We start from the raw sequence: 27,259 nt of genomic DNA on the forward strand, positions 1-27,259 counted from the left end.
ATGACAAAGGAAAAATTCCTCACCTTCAACTGATTACTGATTAAGTTTATAAATATATAATAGACATGGGTTGAAGGCAGATTTAATTTAGGTTTTACTAGGCGGAAGGGGGAAAAAGTATGTTTAATCTGAAAAGCATTTAGTAGCCTAATTCCTTCATTTTTATAAAATTCTTGTATGGCAAGCTTGAAGCTTGCTACCTTTCACTCAGAAGACACACCTGATTGGCCCAAAGACTGCAGAGCATCACGAAGCACTTTGGGCCAGTCTGTGGTGTCTTAACATTGCTAGTTCCTCTGAAATGATTGTTATGCTATGTGAAAACGTTATGATCAAACAAGACAGAAGACTCAGTTCTTGATAGCCAACGTTTACTATTCTAGTTCTGATTATTAAAATTCCTCCATATCCTACTAAAATTATTTCTAGCCCAGTCAACTCTGCATGCAAACTACAGTACAGTTCCAGACAAGTCGACAACTAGCTTCAGCATAAGATTGTCTGATCAGAAGAAATACTTTTATTTCAAAATTTCAGCCACTTATACTAACTGTGATGGAGTAAAACAGGTTTTGGTAGACAGATAGTTAAATAAGCTATCTTTGCTCTGCAGTCAAGCAATGACTGAAGAAAAGTTCTGGACCCCGAGCTTAACAGTTAAGCAGCCAAAGTTTCCTTTCTTGAATATTTTATTAGAGAAAAAAGCAATGGGAGAAACATCTTAGAATTAACGAATTTACCAGAATTCAGATTATCCCTGAAACTGAAGAAGTTATCCCCAAAACTGCAAGTTTGTTCAGAAGAAAAAAAAAAATTGTCTGGTATTTTCATTGAGTCTACTTCCAGGAACAAGTTTTAGTGGAAAATTTCCAGTGAACTCTTATCTACCTACTTTTCCAGGCCTATGATATAATGGACATGTTTATTTTCTCATCTATCTAAAGGAGCTTTTTCAACCTAGTTTCTCCCACCGTCCTGTTGAGGAGGGGGAGTAAGAGCAGGTGGGTGGGCATCTGGCCCAGGTCAACCCAACAGATATGGTCACCTAAGTGAAGAAATTATGAAAAAGCAGGCTCTGAGCTAGCAACATTGGTGTTATGATTCATGTTGTAGCTTGATCCTGAAATTACTTATGGTTGTATTACCAATGCATTGAAAACATTAGCTTCACTCAAGCAGTGGAAAGGGTAGGGAATTAACATTTCTTTCTCTCTTCCTTGCATGAGCAGCAGTCCTCTTCTTCCCTAGCATGTCCCTATGGACAATGGGGTATCTGATGTGACTGAACCTAACATAGGCACATGGAGTATAGGTAAAGAGAGAGATCCCTGCAGCACTGTGAAGCCACACTAACATCTGAAGACCTTCTCGACCAGGTTTCAGCCCCCCAAACACACAAGCAGACACAGCTTCCTCCTTCCCTGTTGTCCAAAGCAGTTCAGTAGTACTGCAACATGTAGAACAATCATTATTTTGGTATCACTTTTGGGAAGGTTTAAATAGCATTAGCCATCTCCACTAGCTGGCTCTCTGATGGTAAGTAGCACATAGGCCAACCAACCTAGCATATATAAAGCACTATCATAAAAATACAGCTGTGCAAATATTCCAGTACTCAAAATAAAAAGAATTTAGCGGATGTTTTTGTTCCCCACACGATATCTAGCAGCACAGGAAATATACAGAGTTGTTAATGGATTTTTTTTTAATTTACCTTTCCATTAAATGTAGATAATGTAATACTTTCCAAGAGTCATTGATAAAGCCTGAGTCTTAGACTAACACAGAGCTAACAACAAATTACTGTAGTTAATTCTGCTTTCTGTGAAAGGTGTTATCTTTCATGTAAGGAAATTCTTCCAGAAGTTTCTTAGCATACAGGAAGGAGTGTTAACCTCCTTATCAGGTGACAAAGCATTCTCTCCTCAAGCGTGAGACATCATACACATTTCCTCTAAAAACCACATGAGTGAACTTGCCAGCAGAGAGGTCACATACAGCACTCACTACAATCAGTAGAAGCCTCTCAACGTCAGCAGTCGATCTCTCCTCCACTATGGGGAGACAAAAGAACAGCAACTGCAATTTGTACTTACTGGGAACATCTCACTTCCTCTCCTTCTCTTAGCTGGCTAAAATCTGATGCTTTTCTGATTCAGAATTAAAAAGAAGCTGAGTATAGTTCCTGTAAAATGTATACAATTTTCTTTCTGTGAACTGAAAGTCAAATAGGGACATTTAAGGTAACATTATATAAAAAACATAAATGTGAAAACCAGAATTACTGACTTTTGTTTTGTACAATAAAACACCACCTGAAGTGGAGGACTCATTATTATCTTAATTCCAAGAATGTGTATATTGAAGCAGCTTCATCACAGATGTCTCCTGGATATTCATAGTCAGAAGAGCATGCGCACCTCTTCGGGTGTCAAAAGCACATCCGTGGATAGGCTACCAGCACCTCATCATCAGTGGGTTAAAAGGGGCCAACATGTGGGGAAAACATTATTTCTCTTCATTGCTGAGACCACATTTTCAAAACACGTAACAATTCTAACCCATCTGAAATATTTAACATGACTTGAAAGAATGATTTGTAATAATTTATAACATGCCGCACATGAGCTGACTGCTGACTGCTACAGCACAGCCACACTTGTGAGGATTTAGTCAAATATAATGTTTGATAGAGAGCTAGAAAAAAAGCAGCCCAGTCTCTCAAAGTAACTTCCTGGTAGACATGGCATGGGTCATTAAAAAGAACACCAAGCTGTTAAACCATGAAGATGCTGCTTTGAGTCCAACTCAAAATTAGGTAACTGCTTCGCCAGTTCTGGGAAGACAGATCAAAGGAACATAAAGCAATTTAAAAGTGCCCCTTACAAAGCAGGTGGTTTTTAAGGGCTCTCCAATGCAGACAGTCATAAGCCCTGATGATGGGGTCAGGGCATATATTTCCAGCAGAACAGAAAGAAATACTAGAATTTCATTAAAAGAATTTTTTATGTATAAACCACAAATCAGAACCGAACGTTAAAAATGAGCCTCTAGGATACTGAATCCAATCCTCCAGCACCCACAGGGAGTAAAGACATCTAATCCTTTTCAACAAATGCCTAGATATTTAAGTGGAATTAATGTGTTTTCCCCCACCACATTCTTTATACCTATAAAAGTATAGTGCAGGTTTAAAAACCTAAATGAGCATCAGTCTTTTTATCTCAATAACAAAGGCTAAACCCTACCTTCTCCTCAAAATATCTCTAGCTCTCTGCACTCATTCTACTTTAAACAAATTTTTTGGAACACAAGCAAGAAGATATTACATAGCGTACCAGAAGAGGTCCCACAAAGCAGCCTACTGAATAGCAATACTACTTCTCTATTGCTAGGTGTATCTGACAAGATATTCACACTAGGACTGCATTTGCTTCATCAATCGATCCGTTGGCACACTGACATCCTTCTCAGTCATTTTAAAATAAAAGGTTCACAACATACAGAATAAATTGTTCTGTCCCCCTGCTCCTGCACATGAAACTTCGTTACGGGCTATCACATTTCTGACCATTTCCATTAGTTTCAGCATTCTCGTACTTCTGGTATTCTACACATCCAGTCCTGTCTTCAGCCGATAATAACGCCTTCCCTTGTGCCACTCCTTGGTGTCCTCAGAAGTACTACTTGTGATGCCAAGTTTGTTAATGAAAAATATTGACTAAGGGTAGATTCAAGTGCAACTGTTGAGGAATTCTAATACACTCCTTGCAATCTCATTGTTCATAGTGCAGCAGTATTTGTTTTCAGCTCATTATTAAATTGTTCACCATAACTTACATTTTGTGCCCTAATTTCCCGTTTAACTGCAATTTTCCCCCTAGCACTATACTAAACGTTTTTGTACAGGCCTAAAAAGGCTATCTGTTGAATTTCTGTCTAGAAGATCAGTTAGCAAAATGTTGGGTTAATCCTGAGGAACCTACTTTTGATGAAGTTTCACCCCATTTTCAATTTATATTTATGTATTTATCCCTTAGAAACTTATTTTAAATCCTTGCATGCTACTGAGGTCAAATAGACTACTTTTGTCAGCTACTTTCCTCCCTACTTAAAACATTACCTACCAGTACTAAAAAAACAAAACAAACAAACAAAAAAAAAAAAAAACACCAAAAAAAAACACAACAACAAAAAAACACAAGGCCACAAAATTCTGCAAATTATGTTTCCCAAAGAATGTTTCATTGATTAAAATTATTTTTCATCTTGCCCCTTGCTGTTTGTGTACTGTTAAAATGAGACTTATCAGCATCAGATATTAACTATTGATCACAGCTCCTGACAGAAAGAATTGCAGTAAGCAAGCCCAGTCAGTGAGTGCACAGAATGCTGCAGACAAGTGGAAAAATAAAAGTCACCACAAAAGCAGGGAGTGCAAAGGTCTGCTTGTTTAAAGGAGTGCATTCAAAGAGAACAGAGAAGGAGTAAGGGTACAGCAAGTCCACCATCCATGACAGTACGGGCTTAGGATATCTGATAATTATATATTCCACCATAGCTTAATAATTTATTAGGTTATTAAATTTTGATTTTTGAAATACATTCATTATTAATTAAGCAGCACTTATGTAAAATGCTTTATTACAATTTTCTCAATATTCTTTTATAAAGAGAGACTATTTAACAATCAATAAATCCTCTTCAGAGGAATATAATACATAATTCACTTATTTTTACTCTTTCACAAACAAAACACTACAAAATTATCATTGCTGAATTAATTATTAAGTTAAAACAGGTCTGCTTTTCTCATACTACACCAGTCATAGTATGGGTAGTGATTACACTTTTACTATCTTTAAATATTATTAGTGTTTTAATTTTCCTTTTTAAACTCAAACCATATTTAAGAAAGTATATCTGGATACAAAACAACAGCTTGAGAGCAGGAAAACAAACTGTATCGTAGCTTATTACCTACATATTCACTAATCTACACTGTTCCTTTGGTTTAGACCTAACCTGGGGGAGAACAAGAGCTAAAAGTGTGCATGAAAATTTACCGTGTCAGGCCACTACTCCGCTTTTCCAAAGAAACACATTCTGCCCCAAATACAATATTTCATATTTTAAGATAACAAAAAAAGTGAAATAGATTACTATGGGTTTGTCTGATTGTTTTTTAAACAGTCAGATTAGATACTAAGCTTTTTAAACCCAGGACTCCTTAAAAGTAATCAGGATTTATACGGAGATAAGATGCAATCATTGCTCATGTCCAACACAAAGCTATCGACACTTTTAATAGTGTCTCTAAAGTCGGTATAAAGCTACACAGTGACAAATAATAAATTGTACTGTGCGCTCAGACACTCACTGGGGCAAAACATGAACAACATGAAAGCAAAACATGAATGACATGAAAGCCACCTCAATTCTAGCTTAAAACCTAAACAGAATATAGCAGCCACCTTGCCCTGTATTAGCATGCTTTGCCAACAGATCAGCACAGATGCTACAGCTGAAGTTGAGAACAGCTCTTTGCTAATCAGATGCTTTCAAGAAGCTGTGAAAGTCAAAGAATCTGAACTCCTAAATTGCTAGCTAAGCCATTAAAAGGGTGAACACTTACATGAGCTTCCCCTTTTAAAACAAAAATGGCAACTGAAGGTAGTCTGCTCATGTTCACAGATAGTGTAGAAACAGCTGCCGTTGGCCTACTCCTACTATATACATAAATGTACTTACTTATACGCACTCTTTCCAGCAAGAAAGTGTAGAAGAGAGGATGCTTCACCCCACATAACAACTTCATCACAGATCTTCAAAATCAAGAATTGTAACGTCTTCAGAAAGAAAAGGGGCTGTGCAGATGCTAACTGACACTTTTTTAGAAGTTGTTTCATCTATTAGCATCCCTTTGAGAAGAAGCACATTCTCAAAACATCCAAAACTGCTTAGAATGACATGGAGCATATGATGGACTTTGTCAGCAACACCTGCCAGTTAGTTAGCAGTTTTCAGGGAACAAATCAAACACTTATAAAAAAAAATGGAGCTGTGACTATCATAATTCTAATTTGATATATATTAATATACATACAGAAACAGAATACTATTCCAGAAGCACAAGAAATTCAAACATCAAAAGAAGTATTTTGATATGCTTATATTATCAGCTAACTGCCAGAAATCTGACAAGAATTCTTCTGAAATGTAATTAAAATACAGGCTAGCGAGTAAAAATGTTAATTAGATTCCAAATAATTATTTAGAGTTATAGATTAACAACACTTGGATTTTGAAAAATTGTCTATGTATGAAATAGTGAAACTTCTTGATTTCTAGTACTCTGAGGTTGAATTAATATTGCCTGGTTACAACAGTCATTAGCACTGTAGGAACTACACTTTAAACATGTATGCCTGCACCGTTCTTGCACTCCTTGAATACCACTGCTGATTTTATTATTTGATTATTATTTTTAAACAGTTCTCGGGGAGGGGAAGGAATCAATATAGTTACTTAGAATCTCAATTCCTAATTAGAGTGAGTAAAGTCACCATTAAAATGGCAGGCTGTCACTCTGGTTATCGTATACTATATTGCCATTTAAGTTCAACACATATATTATTCTTAATTGAGCAAATAAACTCATGACCACATTTATAAAATTTTTAGTATGCTTAAATGTTAATACATTTTAATATAAGTTTTAGTTGCTACATATGATGAATAGACAAAATTAGAAACAAATACAAGCTCCTAGTAACTTTTTTCCCCATCTCTGCCACAATAAATATGATTTTGGTACGCAAACTATGAATAGGGAACGAATTAGAAACATGGGATCACAAACTGGTTTGAGTTGGAAGGGACTTTTAAAGACCATGCAGTTCCAACCCCCTGCCATGTGCAGGGACACCTCCCACCAGACCAGGTTGCCCAAAGCCCCATCCAGCCTGGCCTTGAGCACCTCCAGGGATGGGGCACCCACAGCTTCTCTGGGCAGCCTGTGCCAGGGCCTCACCACCATCACAGTGAAGAATTTACTCCTAAACTCTAATCTAAATCTCCCCTCTTTTAGTAGAAAACCCTTCCCCCTGTCCTATCATTATCTGCCCGAGTAAAAAAGTCACTCTCCATCTTTTTTATAAGCCCCCATTAAGTATTGAAAGGCTGCAGTGAGGTCTCCCCAGAGCCTTCTCTTCTCCAGGCTGAACATCCCCAGCTTTCTCAGCCTTTCTTCATAGGAGAGGTGCTCCAGCCCTCTGATCATCTTCATGGCCTTATTCTATTATATTTTTACAATAAATCTTAACAGTTGGACTAATCATTCTTCATTAAAACATAGAAGGTATAAAAATATTATCAGCCATTGGAACAGGTTGCCCAGGGAGGCGGTGGCGTCACCGTCCCTGGGGGTGTTTAAGGAAAGGTTGGACCTGGCGCTTAGGGACAAGGTTTAGTGGGTGATATTGGTAGTAGGGGGATGGTTGGACCAGATGATCTTGAAGGTCTTTTCCAACCTTAATGATTCTGTGATTCTGTTTATTATCTCTGCATGGACAAGGATGATGCAACGTCTTCTATCCAGCAAATCACTGGAAGATTTAAACATGTGATGTTATGCTAATCCTTTCAAGTCAACCACAGCAAAACCACCGCTGATTTTGCCACTGGGTTTAATCTCACAAAGTACCTCTTAACTACTTTGTTAGCAACATCCTCATTTCAAAAGTAAAAACACTCAACTGAAGAGAACCCCTCAGACAGCCGAATAGCTATAAAGCTTATTTACCAGTCTCCAAGTTAAACTTACTCATCCATCTGGCAAAGCATCTTAGGCAATACATCAGCCAACAGCACCAGTATGACTTGAGACCAGTTCTAACCATCAGACATTTTGACTGAAAGCAAGGCAGTGTCTGAACTTAGAGCTCTTCTTCCCAAAGCCTCTTGCAAGATTGGCTTCGCTATCTTGGTTTCCATAGGAATAGACAGAACTATCAACTGGCACCCGGTCAAAGGATACAATAGAGACAAAAACTGACCAGCGCTGTAAAAGCCAAGGTAAAACTGTTTCCCAGGATAAGTTAAAGGAAAATAGGTGCTTATATCTTACAGTTCTTGACCTCATTTGTCCATGGTCTTTTTCTGTGCAGTGTTTCCAGCTCGTGAGCTCTAAATTGTGTGATCTACCTTACAGAAATTAGTTGTTTTCATGTAAAAAACACACTTCAAGAATGAAAATGCAATTAGCATTCTAATTTCCAGTCGATCTCTTCTACTGTTACAGACCCGTTTTCCTATAGAGATTTTTTTCAAGTCATTCAGGCACAAGTACCCAAAACACAGTCTGGTGATTTACTAGGAAACCTGACTACACATCATCCACATTTACAGCATCACTGCCCACTTCTTTGTGAATACTCTAGGTCCAAGTTTACAAGAAATATTGCACAGTGACTTGAAAGATTTGTCAGTAAGCACTAATTTCCTTCCCCCAAAAATGAGTACAAAAAATAGTTTTTATATTCATTTTCTTCATCAAAATGGCTCTAGGTTAAACACTATTGAACTAAGAGTACTGTTAAAAGACTAAGAAAATATCATCTCTGAAATATATTAGTCCTTCTTTTTAAAAGCTGCATTTTCCTATATTCACATTCTTCTCCATTCCTAGTAAAATTTTGATTAATGTCCTAATTTATCATTTTTTTCCACTTTTAGTAGTTACCTGTATAGTTTGCATAACGACTGTTTCGCACACGTTTGAGTCTCTTACTCCTTATTTATATGTACATTATCTAATGTCTCCTAAATTGTCTCTCTTCTAGAAAAGTAAGACAAGCTAGGATGGTTGCTCAAAAGCATTTCAGCAAGACAAAAGATCCTTATGCAAAAAAAAAAATTAAAAAAAAAAAGTTTAAGCACCTAACTTTAACAGGAGAAACCTGCATTTAGACAAAGTTCACAAGACTTTCCATTCTTTCAGATACATTTCAATGCTGTGTACAGATTTATATCTAAAATCTGATAATAACATTATTAAAAAAATATTATCCATGTTCGAATTCTACCTCAAAAGCAAGTCTGAATGTCAGCTATTTGTTTAGTCAAAGTCCTAACTTTTAATCCAGATTTTGTTCAGTAGTTTTTCATTCTGGAAGCACACTAAGTGCCATCGCTACTCAGCACTGCTCTCACCAGTACCATGTCACTATTACCTTGTATTTCTTAACTGCATCCCTCTACGAGCTTGCACACATGATGTCATTACAGGCTCCCGGAAGCAACAATGTTTGTAAAATAAAAACTTTGTGGAAATACTCTTTTTCTGAGCATGCCCTCTCTGATTTTTTCGGGGTGTTATGATTTTAGCTGCTGTTTTATTTGAAAAGAAAGTCATGTCTTTTAATTGATTTAAATATACTGCAACCATATTAAGTCCTATAACAAACCATCATGTGAAATAGTTACAAAAACACATACCAAATTCTATTTTATGAGGAAAGTTCTCCAGCCATAGTGAAATTTCCAGGATTATTACAGAAGTAGACAGGTAATCCATACTGTGAATAACCTGTAATAAACTTAAGTTTACCCTTATTTTAAATAATTATTGAGATAATTGAGATTATATAATATATATATATATCTTACAATATTTCATAGTTTCTAGAGATACTACAGTGAAGTATGAGATTTAAAAAAAAAAAAAAAAGAATCTACTTACAGTACTGGTAAATAAACCAAAGCCTTAGTAAGCTACTCAGACTACATTTTAGCAGTAATAAAAGCACTGGATTTACTTGTCTCTGCTCAGACTATAGGCAGTTAAAATAATAAGTGAAGCCTGGTGTTTCTTCAAGTCTTCTCAAATCTGTACCATACTAGTAGAACATGGAAAAAACATGTTCTATTTGTATATATGTTTATATTTAAATATTCCCATCAGAAGGCTTTACATATACTGATGATAATTATAGCATAAAGAACTTAATATTTCAGTAGAAATCTTTCCTCATTATTAAAACTAGTAACATTCTTCATTAATTTCTCAACCCTAATTCCTCATTCTTCATTAATAAAAACATAGGTAACAGAAAGAGGGTTCCAAATTAGGCTACAAAGAAACCAACAAAGATCATTTAAATATATAAATTAAATTTATATTTTATGAAATGCTGCCATTAGCTGTTGCTTTCCAGGAAACAACAGAATTTGCTTATGTAGTTTATACACATCCATTTTGTCTCAAGCGTGATTCACCGAATTCTCTTTAATCAACAATTTAACCTACTGTTTACAGACAAAAAAGAGAGACAAATGAAAAATTAGTGCTCCTGGAGTTTGTGGCTGGCCATAAAATCTGAATTTATTTTTCAAATACCTTCTATAGCAATAGCCTTGGCATGCTGAAGACATCCTATCTGGTATACTATTGATTCAAATGACAAGCCTGAGCATCAGATTAAGGATGTGTCAGACACCTGATAGAAGATTCCTGGAGAATTCAGCAGAAAGGTGTCCTGTTTCAAAATGATCTATTGCTGGTACTACACTTATTGAAGATTATATGGGGGAACATTTAACATAAAAGTAATTCACTTAGAAATAAAGAGAATTTAAAAAGACTAAGATTAATAATTAATGAAAACAGATACCTTTACTCTTTACTATGGAAAACCCAGAAAAAGTCACCTCGTTCAGAGAGAAATCACCAAACAGCTCACAGAAGTGAACTAAGCCAAACTGATGAGCTCATACTAGTCATAGTCCTGTTTTAATTTGCCAGTGACAAATTTAGACAGAAACAGTAAGGGGTTTCTCAGTCCCAACAACAATATTTCTTCCTGTACCCATTAAAGATCAGTTGTGAGGTCAGCTGCAGAGGGGCAATTAATGCAAGAATGATGTTTTGGAAAGGACACTCAAGCAGGGAGATGCCTCTGCCTGTAAAGCTATTTTGTAAAATACAGACTTGGCAGCAGACATCAATGTCCTGAGAGAAGAGCTGGGCAAGCCTCTTGTGCACTGAGGGATGCCACAATGCTAAACGTGCTAAAGGAAGAGCAATAGGGGAAACAAAATGAACGCTACTCGGATGTGACTCATAACATGCCAAGTATAGTACCACGTTTAGTAAGAATCACATTTTTAAGGTGCAATCATTATTTTCAAAGGCTAGAGAAATTTTCATCTATCCTTTGAATAAAACGAAATGAGAGAGAGGTTACTACCACTTGATAACAGTATGTAAAACAGAGCTAGCATTTGAAAAACAGAATAATTAAGTCCGTTTAAAACAGCCAAACACCAACCATGCATGGGATAACATTCTGTCAAAAGAAAAAACAAACACTGCTCATGCCTGCACAAAGTACTCACCTTTACTGGGCAAAATTTTGCCTAACTATCCTAAAGAATGTCTGTATGCTGTTCAGTTCCAGTCTGCCTTCCCAACAAAATCTCTGAGTTTAAGTTATGCAGTATGGGGTGGTTTTTTTGGCCTTAAATGGTCACTTAATATTCTTGTTTTTTTGAGGACAGGATCACTTTACTGTTTCACTTATTCACTGGTATCAGCCTGAAAAGTTATTGCTACAGAAGACGGCCTAGAAAAGATCAGATAAAGTAACAATGTGGTAGTTGCCAGCCCAGATACTCTTCTAAACTTTATTCACAAAAGCATAACTATGAATTTGATAAATGAAAATAAAGTAATTCTACCAGCTGGCTGTATAGATATTTAAGATATCATTCCATATGCTATACAGAATTACTTCCTTTTTGATGGGGTTTGAAAACAAAGAAAGCTTCTCAATGTCCTATCATCATGGTTTGCATTTGATCCACGTTTACCAAATCTTTTAGAAAATCTCTGCAGCTGGAGACTTTTTTCTTATTATTTTTAAAATGAAATCTGAAATGCTTGAGATCGACACTGCTCAGTTGAGGCAGTAGTATGATAATACACGTTTGGGGCCTGACAATGTCCTCTTCGGCAGACTGGGTTGTGAAAGCTTATCTCAGGCATAGGAAACACGGTAAAAGAAGATATAAAGCCGAACTGAGACAAGGAGAAGACTTTAACTGAGAAAGAAGCAGAGCAAAGATGCAGAGAGGTGAAATTATAGCATGCTAGAAAATGAGAAAGAAGAGTTTGTATAATGAAAATAAGTTAATTAGGTTAATAAAAATAGCAGTGATACTACAGGAGAAGAAAGAAAACACCACCAATAGTGATGTTCTAGTTAGACTAAGAAGGGGACAAAATGGAGAAACTGCAGATCATTGCCAGTTATGGCAAGGCAGTATACCTGTAAAAAAGAACTCGGAAGGGCAAGGATTTCAGTAGCAAGTATTGGGTAAAGCTCTAGAAATGAAGATGCTGGATTAAGACACCCGTATCACAATGAGTAAAAGCTTCAATATTTCAAGGTCATCAGCAGTTAATGATGATAGCTCCTTGAAAGAGGTGGGCCACGATGTAAAGACTAACTTTGGCCATGTACTACAGATCTCAGGAAAGGTGTGTTAGATAGAGAAAGGAGATACTGGTATGGCTACATTTAAGACTTGATTTGAAAACAGCAACACAGTAAGATAACAAATAAAGCACTATTCTAGTACTTTTATAAACAAACAAATCCTCCTTTAAAATCTAGTCCTATTATTTATTCCGGTAAGGTAAATTTTAGTGCTGTAAACCTTGAGATATTAATATGAAAAAAATTGTTTTACTAGCATAGTGGCACTTTTATTGGATTTATCTTCTTTATAAGATCACAAATCTTTCTCCAAGAAACATGCAGAGAACAAGGGATCAAAAGCAACAACAGTAGGAAAATACAGACAAAATTCAACTGACAGTTCATTGCAGGACTTGATAATAGTGCTTATTCCACGTACAGCAGCCCTGAGACAATTCCTTACGTCTGCAAGACTACCGTATCTTTACAACAGAACGTTAATACAAAATATTCAGTTTCTTTACAGCTTCTACTAAGTGATTTCCTTCTCTATGTCATAATCTTTTGCATTTATATTCCCCGTTAATTAGTTAGCTTGCATTTTCTCAAGACACAGAACCAGTCTGGTTTGGTTTCATGCTGCCAAATCCATTCCACACGAATTGTGTGTGTGCTCCTGTGTAAGAAGGGCTAAAACGCACATGCTATGCATCCTCATTAACTGCAGAGATGTACAATTAAACAGGAAGGGGTTAAAGTGTACATTAGCCTGTTGTACTTTTCTACCTATTACTTTTTAAAAAAGCTTTCATATGTCTTCTTCCTTGTTTCTGAAAGCTAACCATCCCTTCTTCCTTTCAGCGAGGCTGACATTTGACAGCTTAACATAGCTGACAGGGTTACCCAACAGCCCACCCTCCCTATTCTCAATCCAATTAGACCTCTAATCCTCCAGATGAAAGGCCCAACTACTCACGTTCCTCATGACAACGACAGCTATTGATTATTTGTCACTACAGCTAACACCCTCTCTGTCGAGGCCACTCTGACAGAAGCAAACCTACCAAATTAGACAGCACTTCATCTGCCCTGGAGGCCAAATGGCACAACAAGTAAAGGCTAATAAATGGTATAAAAATGAACAAATCATAACATTATGACAGGTTGATCGTTGCCAGTAGCTTCACAGCTCAAGCTTGATGCTCTTTTAGACCTGTTCCTTCTCTTTTCTCTTCCACTCGTGCTCCAACTTTGACTGAATTAAAGGCCAGAACAATTAAGGCATTTGACCAGCAAAGATAAGCTAGGATAGAACTATCATCAAGGGACACAAATGTCAATAGCAGACTACCGTTTGTCAATAAAAACATTCCAGGGATGCAAATGCTCATGACTCCGCTCTCCACTAGGCTGTACTGATTCCCTTTGTATAGAACTCTTCTCAAACTCACAGAGAAACTCTGGAAAAATTAACCCTGAAGAGTCCAGCTTGAGCTAGGAAAGACAAGGACTTGCATCATTAAAAAGGAATCCCAAGCTACATGGCAAAGAGATGTTACGGTTACCACTTCAGTTAATATCTACCCAATTTCCCTGTCTTCTTCGTGGGGTGATATAAGCCAGAAATATATGTTTTGAATTTATCATTATACATTTTCTTAAATTGCTTCTCAACAATAATGTTTCTAGGACGACGTATGTAGGCTCTCATAAGTCACATCCCTCCATGGCAAACTGCAAAGCAGCAACACCAGCTACATCTGGTATTTGTACAGTGGTAGTATCCAAAAGCAGTAACAGTGCTCAGAGGCACAGTCCCTGAAATAAGACTGTTTAATGCAATAAACGACAGGAAATGAACATGGGAAAATATAAAATAAAATTAAATAAAACACAACCCTGGGAACATTGTTAAGATCACGCAATTACAGGAATAGTGTGAACAAAAATGCTCAGGTTCTTGAAACAGTTAAAAAGCAATTAGAACTGCCCTACCATCATTAATCGGTTGATTTCTTGACTCTGCCGGAAAGAATGTATTTTCTAGTAAGGGTTTCCTACACTTCAGAAATTACTTACTAAAAATAAAATAATATTAAAATCAAATGACATTAACAATTAAATGAAATGAAAGCTTCTTTGGTTTAAGCAGATATAAGAATATGAATGTCTGCTATTCTAATTTAGAAAAATCCACAGTTTAACTGAACAAAACGTTACTGTGTAACGTCTAGATGTACAGATGCCTAGAAAATCACATGCAAGGGCAAAGTAATACTATTTAAAATACTCTAAACACTGTAAAAAGATTAATTCAGTAAATATATAAATTTATATATATATAATGTTTGTCCTCAAACTATTTTAACAAAATATTCTTGGTGATGAATATGCATTTATTGATTCAATCAGAGATTATTAAACTCTTTAAAGATATGCATTTCAATATATAATAATACAAGTAATATAAAATATAGATATTAAAGTGAATAGTTTGGTAAGCAGATCTCTTAGGATTACTATTGCCCTAAAAAAAAAATGAACCTACAGGACATTTAGGTAAGCTGGGTCTTATAAAACTCAGGCAAACTGGAAAAAAATACTGAAAAGTTGAAATTGCATATAGTATTTCTAGGAAAAAGTTAAATTATTGCTATACTGCTCTAAAATGCACTCCAAATATAATAAATCACTGAAAAGAGTAGACAACCATTTGAATTTTCAAGTATCGTAGTATAATTTTAAAATATCTTAGTCTAATAGAGTAGACAACCATTTGAATTTTCAAGTATCGTAGTATAATTTTAAAATATCTTAGTCTAACATTTATTAGATATATTTTTACAGTGATAAAAAAAATATCTCTAAAGCCTTTAAGGTGACTTATTCTTTTCCAAAACTATACTAGTTCAGAATTTATAAAATTCAATTGTCACAAAACTCCCTATGCTGAAAGAGACCTCTAGTGGCTCATGCAGCTGAACCCTCCACATCAGGGAGAATTGAGCAAACTCATTCACTAGCAACGGGGAGTCTACCGTATTCTCAGGAGCTGTTTTGGTTTTCCACCATGAAAAATTCCTTTATCGTTTATGTTAGAAACCCCTTAGTTATCAAAGATTATTTTCACTGCTATGGTCTGTTCTTACTTTGCAGATTTTAATTCTTAACACATGCCTTATTTACAGAGCAAAAGAATATATACCATTCTCCCAATTTGATTTTGTCTATTTCGTTGAAAGCATTCTCATTTGGACTTTTCCCCCTTTTTCATTTTAAGAGCTTTTCATTTCTGTTTCATTTTAAAATACGATGTCTAAAAAACTATTATACTAGAGTACCAGCTGGTGCCAAGTATTGAAGAAAAATTACTATCCTTAATTTCCAATGACACCAGCAAAATCTGTGAATGCCTTTGTATAAATATTAGATTTATTAATTCAATGAGTTGTATCTTCAATGAGTATTCCCGATTTTTTTTCTGCAAAACATTTAAAATATTTTAAAAATGACTGCTATTCTTGGTAAGTGTGAATCTTTTCTATCATTACAGGTCAGAAACAGAAGTCATACAGCACTGTGTTTTTCAAATTGTGTTCCAGGGCACGTGCCTCCTTGGGAGTCATATCTGAACATCCTTTACACATTGCAAGAGTTAATCTAGTCATCTTCACAAAAATCATAGATGTATTTATTCTTTGTTATACTTTTAAATTAGGTTTGTAACCCTCACAACTAGAACAAAATCTTTCAAAATAGGAATGCTACAATGATGGCTGTCAGTCTGAAACCTCAGCTTTCAACAATTTTAATTGCCCCAGGCAATTGGAGATCACCACTTCATGTGCATGTATAAATTTAAAACAGAAGCACGCTTGGTCCATCCCTTTTCACACAAATACACTCTACTACTTATTTATCTAAACACTCCACAAGTGCCCTTATTGCAAACCCTCTCTTTACACCTCTCCCAGTCACCTTTAACTTTTGTTTCTACTATTCTACATGAGGAAAAATAGTATATTGCTATTACAAATGGCAGTAGTTAGCCTGCTATAGACAGAATGCTTCTATAGTGCAAATCCATCAGATATTTAAAGTATAATGCATTTTAGTGCCTCAGCCAACTTTATTTGCTCTTTCACAACACAGTCCTATGGAAAGACAATGCCAGACACTACTTCTTGTTGTTTAGGCATGAGGCAATTCCTTTGATGCACAAAAGGACTGCTGGAAAGTAGGTATATTCAGGGAGGGAGGCAGCAACAAATTGCAAACAGTATTTTCAGAACTATTTTATTAGAACAAGTAAGTTTAGTAACCAACAGTTACTAAAATGATTTTGAAAAGTCAATTTTACCTGTGCCACAGCCTACAGACATTCATGCCATATTTACCAGCGCAGCCTGTAAAGAGACAGAGTCTGATCTTTAGCTACTCTGAAATTCTGCTCTTGAAGTCATAAGAGCTACTCCAGGGTGCAAATTTTTGCATAGTCTTGTCCTAAACTGTGATCTTGTAGCAACATAAAACCAGCAAGAAAGCAGATTCAGATGTCTTAGTATCTGCTGTATGACTGAAACCAGACTTGTAAGATGACTGCTGGATACCAAATGACTAGAGAGACTTATCACTTGGTGAGTAATCAACACGCGTGCTCTTGCCCTGTTATGAAGGCATGACAAAGCCTGTAAGCTGAAAACACATTGCCCAAAAATATAAGAATTGGATATTGGTCTCAAACTAGTGCCCAAATCAAGGTCCCCATATCAACAAAATTGTCGTCAAACATTTTCAGAAAGTTGAAGTGCCCCCAGGAAACTGGGGCTCCAATTGGTTTCAATTATGCTGCTCCGTAATGTTATAACCTTCCATAACTGACATGGAAGGCCTTCCCTCTTCTTCAGTCTTGTGGTGCAATAATGAATCAAGATGTAGAGTTTCTGAAGTTGAAAAATGCACAAGACAGTTTTCTCCTAATACCTAGTGTAGCTTGATTTCCCAGAACCTTCTCAGACCAACCATTCCTCTCCCTAGCCTCATGCAAATGAGCCTACCTGACTAACAATGGTTTCTGCAAGATGCTATCTTGTGATATTTTTTTGTGTGTGTGAGTGCAATCAAGTTCCAAAACACCCTGCATATTTCAGTGGTAAAACTGCGAAATTTGAGATGCCCTGTAGCTATATTGGGAACTTGAGCTTCCTTAGAGAAGACCAATACTTTGATTTCAAGATCACTATTTCATACTTCAATATTTTGCTCACTTAGAACAAGATAGGTTTATCCAGAGGCAAATGAAAATATTAATGAAGTCTAAAGCAGATTTTCAGAGACAGATAAGATACCAAAAGAAACCCACAGCTTCTATTTATCACACAGACAGAAAAAAAAAATTCTAAAGACTTCCCTTGTCCTCCCCTCAGCTCAATTGGAAAGCTGCTAAATTCCTACCCTAACATTTTAAGAATATTTTTTACGATGTCAGAGTTCATTTAGTAAGTTCCAGCCCTGCACCATCTCTGGCTGTTTTATTCTTGTTCCTCAGTGGTGACAGAGCAACGTGCTGAGGGACAATATTGTAAATGAGCTATCTGTAACAATGTGGTTTTAGTTTTTCTTTTTCACTAATCTTTCCCCGCAGTTATTCTTAACCATTACGATTACCTGGCTTACAGCACAGGTCAACAGTAGCATCAGCACAACCGATAGTGAAAAGTATTTGGGAGCATGGGAACTTGTGCTAAACAGTCAGAAAATGAATCATCATTTTCTAGAGTTAGTTTTCTGTTAACCCACTGAACAGGGAGCAGTTCTGCAGTAGTGAAAAATGGGTGGCAGGAAAGGGATGGACAGGACCAACCCTTCTGATGAAAAACAGTAGCTAGATCAGCGTATCTGTAATATAACACATACAAATCACACACAAGAAACTGTGCCTTCTGTCCCTGAGCATCTTCAGGCTGCATTCACTAGAAAGAACGCTTTGTTTGGGAAATTAAAAAAAAAAAACACACCACACGTTCGTATCACAGCTTTTGTCTGTGGTTTACTTACACACAAAGGGAACTATAGTCCTGCAAGTAAAAACCACCTCTTCTGGCTGGCTGGCCAACATTCATGTTTCAGACTGCTGTTTGTTCAAATTTTTCACTTTTAGCCAAATTGTACGTTTGCACGGAAGTATGAAAGACTGAATGTAAAGTTCATTCATACCTCATGAACCTAAATGCACCGAATTAATATATGCTCACTGTGAGGTCTCACTTAAGAGGCAATTTCAGAAAAAGTAACCAGCCTAGGATAAAAAGAACACGAACTGACCACCATCATCTCTGAAAGATGCCATGATTATATATTTATATTCATGACATAAATTGGGAAAGAAAGAAGTGCATGTGTTCTTTTATACAGGTCAGATAATGCCTTATGAATGTTTTAAGAGGATCTACACTACATGCTACAGAGGAGCACATTACAGCCCCAGGAAACACATCTGGAAAAAGGTAGCGAGGAAAAAAAATGTATAAATTGCTCCCAGCAAAGTTTTATTCAGGAGCCCTTAATATCGATATATTTTCCTTTGTGAAGAAAGTGGAAATAACATTCTGGATTTGGAGCTCTTGGACTACCTGGACTGTACTCATTAGATAAGACTTGGGAATAATCTTTCATAAAATAAGTGAACTAAAGACTACCTTTTATATTTAATTTTCTTCCATGCCTTATCCTTGCCACAGGCTGTCTTTTCTTACTTCCTTCTTTTCCTGTATGGTTACTAGAGAACATCCAGGAACAATCACTTTTTGCTAGTTTAAGAAAAATTAAGAATCATTAAATTATACATAGCATATATGTTACATATACTTTACACAGAAGTCCTAACTGCATCCTGGACGTACTGTTATTTATCAATAACTGTGTCAGCAAAGAATTTATATAACCTACAGAATATTTAATGCTTTCAGATAATGAAAGGCTTATTTTCCCACCGGGGTAGCATTAATGCTCCCGAAACCAAAAATTAATATCCTCCTGACAGTTAAGCAACCTGATAGATTATTTGAAGTGCATATCATTAGCATCCAACAGCAAAACTATTGAATTTTTTCTTCTATCCTTGTTAACACAAGAGGCTGCGCTTGGGGAATTCATAGAGATAGTTACTTCCCCAGAGTAAACAGATTGCTAATAAGTGAGCATCCTCTGTGAGAAATTCTGAAAGAAGCAGGCCTGTTTTTTTTTTTTTTTTTTTTTTTTTTTTTACATTAAACTGAAATTACTTAATAAAAGATAAATGAAAAAAATCGCATACAGGCAATTTGGGTATGTAGAAACATTTCTGTTCAGAAGTATCACATGTGGGTGTTTTAATTAAGTTGCAGTTTAAGACTAGGAGAAAACTGCTACCACAATGCTTACAAGTGAAAATGAATGTCTGTAGTTAAACTGCAATCTCAGTACACTCATCAGTCTCCACAGCATGTTTATTTCATAATAATCTAAATTCTAGGGTTTTAAAAAGATCTGTACCCACACAGTAATACAGTTCCTCAGTGTGAAATTACTGGCAAATTATGTTAATGATTTTACTTCTGCTGCAAACAGTTGCCATCTCAACTCCCAGCAAATTACACACATGTTCATGAAGTCAAACCGTCCTCTGAACCACCTTTGGCAATCATCACAGGTGCACTGCTGCAATATTTTGTATCATTTTTTCTTTATTTAATTTTCTGAAGTGAGTGACTTGACCTCTCCCCTTCTTGTTTTGAAGAGTACACTCTTAATACTGCCTGGGACACCCATCCACTTGAAACAGAGACACCAAAACATTTAACCTTAATAATGGAACAGAGGAAAACCCACAGAAGACCAACCAGGTAATCATTTACATGGCCTTCTGCCTACAAAAGACTGAAACAGCTCTATTTTAGGACTGATGAAGAAAACAAAGATAGTATGAAAGATCATGTCAATGAAGAGTTGAAAATTACTTGCTAAAACATATGCTTTGCATGAGATTCGTCTCAATTAAGACACCTACAGCATCAAAAGCTACATTATTAGATGCCTAAAAGCATGATTCAGCTACTCAGTGTGTCCTAATGTAGACATCTATACTTTAGGGTGAATGAATTACATCAAGGAATTGCCTACTTCTTTCCATCATTTTTTCACAAAAAATCATCTGGATGACTAGCTTGGCTTTAGATGTCTGCAATATAAATTTCTGCATTTACATGAGATTGTTCTCACCCCATCATCTTACAGATCCACTAATTTATTTTTGTAAGCTCTTTAACAAAGGGGAAACTCGTAGCAGACATGTAAAGCAAAGCATGGAAGACTTATCATTAAGAACATAATTATTATCATTAAGCTACCAATCAGCAAAGGTTACCGTGTCAATGTATAACCACAGTTGATTTCGAAAAGCATTGATATTTCAAGTAGTACTAACAGCTGAAATTTCTGACCCTATCTAATTAACTTCAAGAACTTTCAGCAAAGAAAGCTGTAAGAACACTTAAGCCAAATCTGCTAATAGAGAAAGATGGCTAGGTGGATCAGTAGGGGAGAATTGTCCCGAATGACATTAATGAAGTCTGAGACAGAGAAATTACAAGAACCCTTTGTTGAGAACCTGATACATCTTCTGAGGTAACTATTGCTTTGTAGATACGCCCCAGTGACAAAAGTCATTTGGACAAAGCATGGCAAGACAAGGATGACATTGTGACTTTGAGTTCTGACACCGCAGTTTCCTCCTGAATTGGTAAAGATGACCTAGATATCAAAACCGCATTAGAGTTGCTGAAGTTATCAGACCACCTTCGCTTTTTACCTTTGCCAACCCCTTGGATCTGAAAGAAGATGGAATAGCATGGGTCAGTCTTCCTAGCTACGCCATCAGAAATATTTTTGTCAGAGACCATAAACAGTATTTATATCGAGCACAGAACCTTTGATACTGTTTACTGACATCCAAAGCAAAATAGCGCTATTTTTGACACCTCACAGTTCTGAAAGATGGCTTCTAGGACACCTGTGGGACAAGGAAAAGCACTTGAGTGCACCAAAATACCTGGGAGATAACCACGTAACTACAAATAACAAAGTAACTACTTAAAAAGGAATTAGAGGTGCCATTAAAAAAATACTAAATGATAAGGAACTACTGAGAGACTATCACATCCGATAATGTTTTCTATGACTATATGGGCAATGCCATAATTTCTACCTTTAATTTAGGAAGAACTTTGCATTATCAAATGAGGATTTTGTACGCTGGATTTTGTTGTTAGCATTTTTTCCCTATTTGAAGGAGAGGAAGAGATGCTTTTATGAAGTAAAATCTTGCAGTTTTAATAAAACAAAGATGTAATAGAGACCTGGTATGTACATATGTGTATGTACACACACACACCAATTGCAGCCAGGTTTGTAAATCCCATAGGTGTAGCCAGAAATTAGACTTGTAAGTCATGCATGCTATTACATGGTCCAGAAGGGGCAGACGAGACTACCCAGTGACAGCGGAGTGATGTTTCACCTGCATATTTAAGTCTTATCCAACCAGAATCCCATCCTAGAGAAGAAAGACAATTACAGTGCAATTCATTTAACTTAATACTGATGATTTGTGATTGAAGTCACATGATTACATTCAACATATACAAAATCTGATTATTAACCAAAAATTCCAAGGAAATTAAAAAGACTACCATGTAACAGGAACCACACTGAGGAAAGAAAGGGAGGGAAGAAGGAATCCTATGTAGGAACTAGATTAAGTAATAATTTTTCTAGAAAAAATATAGTCAATTTTAATCACAGGACAACAATTTGAGCCTCAACTTTTATGTAAACCTAGAAGATAATTGCTACATGGTATATTGTTTTTCTTATCCGTAGGCCAGACAAGGTTTGGAGTCACAAAGCAAGAGGAAACAAAGATGAAGAAAATTCCTTTTCAACAAACTGCACATGCCAGAATTTGGACAAGCAAATGCAAAGAGATTTAAAAATAAAAACTATAACAGCCAGGCAGAAGGTCCTTGACCACTGCTTGTCCTGCTGCAAATGCTGTTACTCTGGTCTCACAGGTAAAAAATTAAAATTAGGAGGCAACTTAAGTGCAAACAGGGCCATGAATCTCCAAGCAATGTGATTCTAAACATCTTATTATACCTATGACTAAAATTCATAGAACCACAGAATGGTTTGGGTTGGAAGGGACCTTAAAGCCCACCCAGTTCCAACCCCCTGCCATGTGCAGGGACACCTCCCACCAGACTAGGTTGCCGAAAGTCCCATCCAACCTGGCCTTGAGCACCTCCAGGGATGGGGCATCCACAGCTTCTCTGGGCAGCCCGTGCCAGTGCCTCACCACCCTCTGGGTAAAGAATTTCCTCTTTATGTCTAGTCTAAATTTATCCTCTTTTAGTTTAAAGGCATTACTCCTTGTCCTATCACTCCACTCCCCAACAAAGAGTCCCTCCCCAGCTTTCCTGTAGACCCCCTTTCACCAGACATTTTGAAAGTCACGTAAATCGGTTTTTGAAGGAACACAGGACAGGACTGACTAATTCACAAAGCTGAACACAACAAAAACTACAGAGTGGCCTTGATAAATGTATAGCTTCGTGATTAACCAACATTGACAATAAAATTGAAAAATCTGTGATCTCATACATTTTTCTTTTTTCTGCCTGAAGGCCAACATTCAGTATTGGTTACAGAAGAAAATCTCAGCATTCACTTTGGGAAAAAAAAATTGTGAGAGGATACCATAAACCAAAAGTATCAAAGAGGAATAAGAAGAACGCAAAACATTAATTAAATAACCAAAACTGTATGGAACATGAAGTTGTTTTGAATTTAAATTTTATATATTTTACAGAAGGCATTCATGACCAAAATGCATATATTATAATGTTAATAAGGAAAGGCTGAAGACACACATGAAATTTTAATTTCATATGCTGACATCAATAGTGAGTAAGTGCTCAGAAGGCATAGAATGCAGTTTTATAGTACAGCTAAGTCAGACAAATGAAAAGCAGCCGCAAGGGCTGTCTCCTGACCACTTTTTGCCACCCTAGCACTATGATAGCACAAGCACTTATGTGGCTAGATGGTGAAACACATCTAAAACATTAAGCACTAAGTGGGTGACTACATAAAATCTTCTGTTAAAATAGCAGAAGGTAAAGATGGTACCTCTTTTTACAGCTGCATTGCCAACAGAAAACACATCTAACATGGTCCAAGTGTCACATGGACCAAACTGCCCCTTCACGATTGCAGCATGACAAAGGAACCAAGGAGCATGTGTAATTAATGGATATTACACTAAGGCAAAATACCTCTTGCATTGAACAGCTGTAATACAAATATCCACCATATAAACATATAGACAAAGATTTAAGCAAGAAAATACATTGTTTTAATATGCTAAAATGTATTTTAAAAATCTGGAAAATTTAATTTATAAAGTTTTGTCTTTAATATGATTAAAACATTCCTTTGCTCATCAGGTTATAAAATATAAAGCCAATATAACCAGGCAACTGGTCATATAACCTTATAGCAATTTTAAAAGCCTCTGACATTTCTCCTCACTAAATACTGTGACCATACCATAGCTACATTTATGTAAACCTGACTAAAATAAACACAAAAGAGTAGGGTATATTAGGAAGTATATAAAACAGTTGAACAACGTGGATGATTATGGACAGGTGACAAGTTATTAAAAATAGATGTTCGCTACAAAACTCAAGGCAGTTGCTCTCTAACTTGTAACAAAAGGCAGCTTACATGATCAAAACAACTCCAGCTTTTGAACAGTTACTGTTTTAAACACAGTATAAAAGTAATATAGTAAATAAGAAGATGTTTCTTTCAAATTTGAATTTTTAATTTCTCTGTAGACTCTGTTTCATAATTTATGAACTCACATCTTGACTAGCTTGACAACCCACCTTTGGCTGCTTCTTTTTCCCTTCTTTCTCCTCCCCTCCCTCGGCAGTTTGCTTATTCTCCTGTGACTGTAGACACTTCCCCCAGTACTAAACACACAGAAGCTACTGCAGCTCTGAAATTATACTTTAAATTCCCTTTTATTGTTAAAATCTTCCTTTAGCACCTCTTCACTGGGACAACGTAATAGGACAGTATTATAGACTGAAATTGTAGAAGGAAAAACAAATAGTAAAGCATTTCCTTCCTGGTCCTGGCACTGATTTTTTTTCTGTAGCCGTGGCATTCTCAGCCATGGCATGAACAGTTAAAAATACACGTTATTATATCCACTGAAATAAATGGTGACATCCTAAGAAGTATGAGAGCATACAGAATCCAGTCTTAGAAATGTCTATTCCAAAATAGACAAAGCTCATTTTTCCTAGAGTATGAGTTCTTAAAAACATCAGTGAACTGTCTCTTCAGACAGCTACAATTACGCTGATTAAATATATGTAGTTCAGCATTATTGACCTCTTACAATAATGAAAGCCTCTAAAAACACTAGAAGCTTATTCAATACAAGAAAATCTCCTCTATACCTGTTGCGAATGCCTTAAGTTTCTATAACAGCAGAGCACTTCTTACGCAATTACCTTTTGTGCAGCAAGATGGAGAGCAGTTCTTCGGCTACGATCAGCTCTGTTAACATCTGCTCCAGCCTTCAGCAAAGCCTCTGCACAGTCCAGCCTGTCAGCCAACACACAGTACATAAGAGGAGTTCTTCCAAACTGGTCCTCTTTATCTTTCAGCCCAGAGTTTCCTAAAAAATAAATATATACATAAAACAAATAATTCTACAGATATCTAACTAAAAGTAGTACTTTTTTATTAAAGGACACTTTCAAGTAAAATAGTACTTTTATTATAAATGAACAGGATGAGCAAACTAACAGAGTATGACATAAAAACAAAGTTATTACTTTTCGCCTTATTTTTTACCAACATTTACAGGACATTTCAAAATATATTGACAGTAAAATGTACACCTAGAAAACACCAACTCCACAAATACACCTACTACCAGTAACTTTCTGCAGTGGCAGAATTATAAATTGTTTTAGAATAGTTATAAAGAGCTTGGCTGTAAAGGTTACTTAAAAATATCAAGAGTAAGTAAACCAAGAGTCTTTCTGAAGCCTGTAAACACTGTAACTAAAATGAGCTTTGAAGCCTATTTACTGCAGTGTTTATTTAAAAAGCATAAAGATGACAATATTGCATCAATACCATTATTTACTTCATAGTTCATTATGAAAGGAAACTACAAAAAATATTTGTTGATCTTTCTTGAATTTATATGGTTAGCAAGGCAGCAATTAGGGTAAATAAGAAGTCTGAGGTATCATTAAAAAAATTATTCACTGTATTCCTATTCAGAGTCCAAAAAAAATTTACAGTGTGCATCCCCCACTACAAAGTTTCATATTTCTATAACATCACCACAAAGAAATTAGCACCTATAAATTCTCAGTATCAACTGTTCTACACATTCCAATGCTAAATACATCTCCCACATGGGAATGTCATCTACGGTTACTCAAGGAACACTGAATTTTTACAGGTAAGTTCATGTTTCTTTTTAAATATTCCCTTGTTTGCATGATTGTTGATGCTTTGAAAGAACTCCAGCAGAGTAATGCTCTTTCTTTACAGGAATCTCCACTCCCCCCAGCATATTATACTTATCTACATATCCAGTAATTGTATTCTTAATTATAATTTCAGTTGATCCACCTAGTAGAGGAGTCAAACAGATTGATACTCCCCTCGATCCCTATTTAAAGATTAACATTTGTTCCCTACCAACCAAGCCTCTCACCAAAAAAAAAACCACTGTTAAGCATGCTATTACCAGTTACAGCAATCATTCGCTCTCTTGCTTCATTTCTGAGTTCCTTTAAAACTGTTGAGTGAATACCAGGTAGAGATGATGATTCATCCTGTAATACCTTCTCTTGCTTAGAGACTGTGATTTGCATGGAGAAAAGCCCTTCTGCTCTGTAAAAAAATAACCTTTCAGGAACCTTTCTAAGCTCTTCTATGAATGCAGATGCAGAAAAATTAATTTTGTTCTTCATCTATGGCTTTGTCTTCTTTGACTCCCCCATCATCTTGACAATCTACTAGAGCTACATGTCATGCTCAACATTAAGCAAGTTTTATAATTAATTTTTATGCCTCTAGCAAATTGTTCCTAAAGAAAAAAAAATATTTTTTTTACGTCTATCTTCCACAGACGCAAATTATGCTTTTTGAAGGACACCTTCTTGCTTTCAACATCCACCCTCACACTGCTGCTTAGCCATGCTTACTTCCCCTTGACCTTCCTAAACTGTTTCTTTTAAGAAGTGATTTTCCATTTGCTTCAATTTGAAAGCAAGGAGTTTACTCTTCAGACTCATCTTTGGATTCTTCTTAACAAGTGTTTTTATTTTAAGGTGCTTCCCCGTTTTTAGAGTTACCATATGTATCAGATTGCTGTTGCTTATGCATGCACACTCTGGTCAAGGGTTACAAAATCTCTCTTAGTAGCATTCTGATACAGGTCCTACACAATGATCAGGATCAACTCAAGAGCTGGTCCTGTTGTGGATTCACCAAAATCTCACTTGTCAACTCCTCAATGATTCCTAACAATTTAGTTTCAGGATCAGATCCTCAAATTTACCCAACACAGGAGAGTAACCTTCACTGCCATTGTGCTTCCTGTCAGTTCAGGCTCTCTGATCTGCCTTAGCACGTCA

At 36.2% G+C, this 27,259-nt stretch overlaps 1 protein-coding gene across 2 annotated transcripts in view; it reads right to left on the reverse strand.

The window, feature by feature from the left end:
- Positions 1–27,259, reverse strand: part of INVS (inversin) — a 93,505-nt gene that overhangs the window by 60,565 nt on the left and 5,681 nt on the right. Inside the window, exon 2 of one of the 2 annotated variants that reach the window (XM_040549401.1) lies at positions 25,109–25,202. Coding sequence is in view for 1 of the 2 variants with exons in the window: in XM_040549400.1 (XP_040405334.1) it covers positions 25,109–25,275 (167 nt within the window). In the remaining variant the exon portion in view is untranslated. Of the gene's footprint in view, positions 1–25,108; positions 25,276–27,259 lie in introns of both variants that reach the window. The other variant, XM_040549400.1, reaches the window with a different exon arrangement.

The sequence above is a fragment of the Cygnus olor genome, chromosome 2 (assembly GCF_009769625.2).
Source record: "Cygnus olor isolate bCygOlo1 chromosome 2, bCygOlo1.pri.v2, whole genome shotgun sequence".
In the NCBI taxonomy this organism is placed as follows: Eukaryota; Metazoa; Chordata; class Aves; order Anseriformes; family Anatidae; genus Cygnus; species Cygnus olor.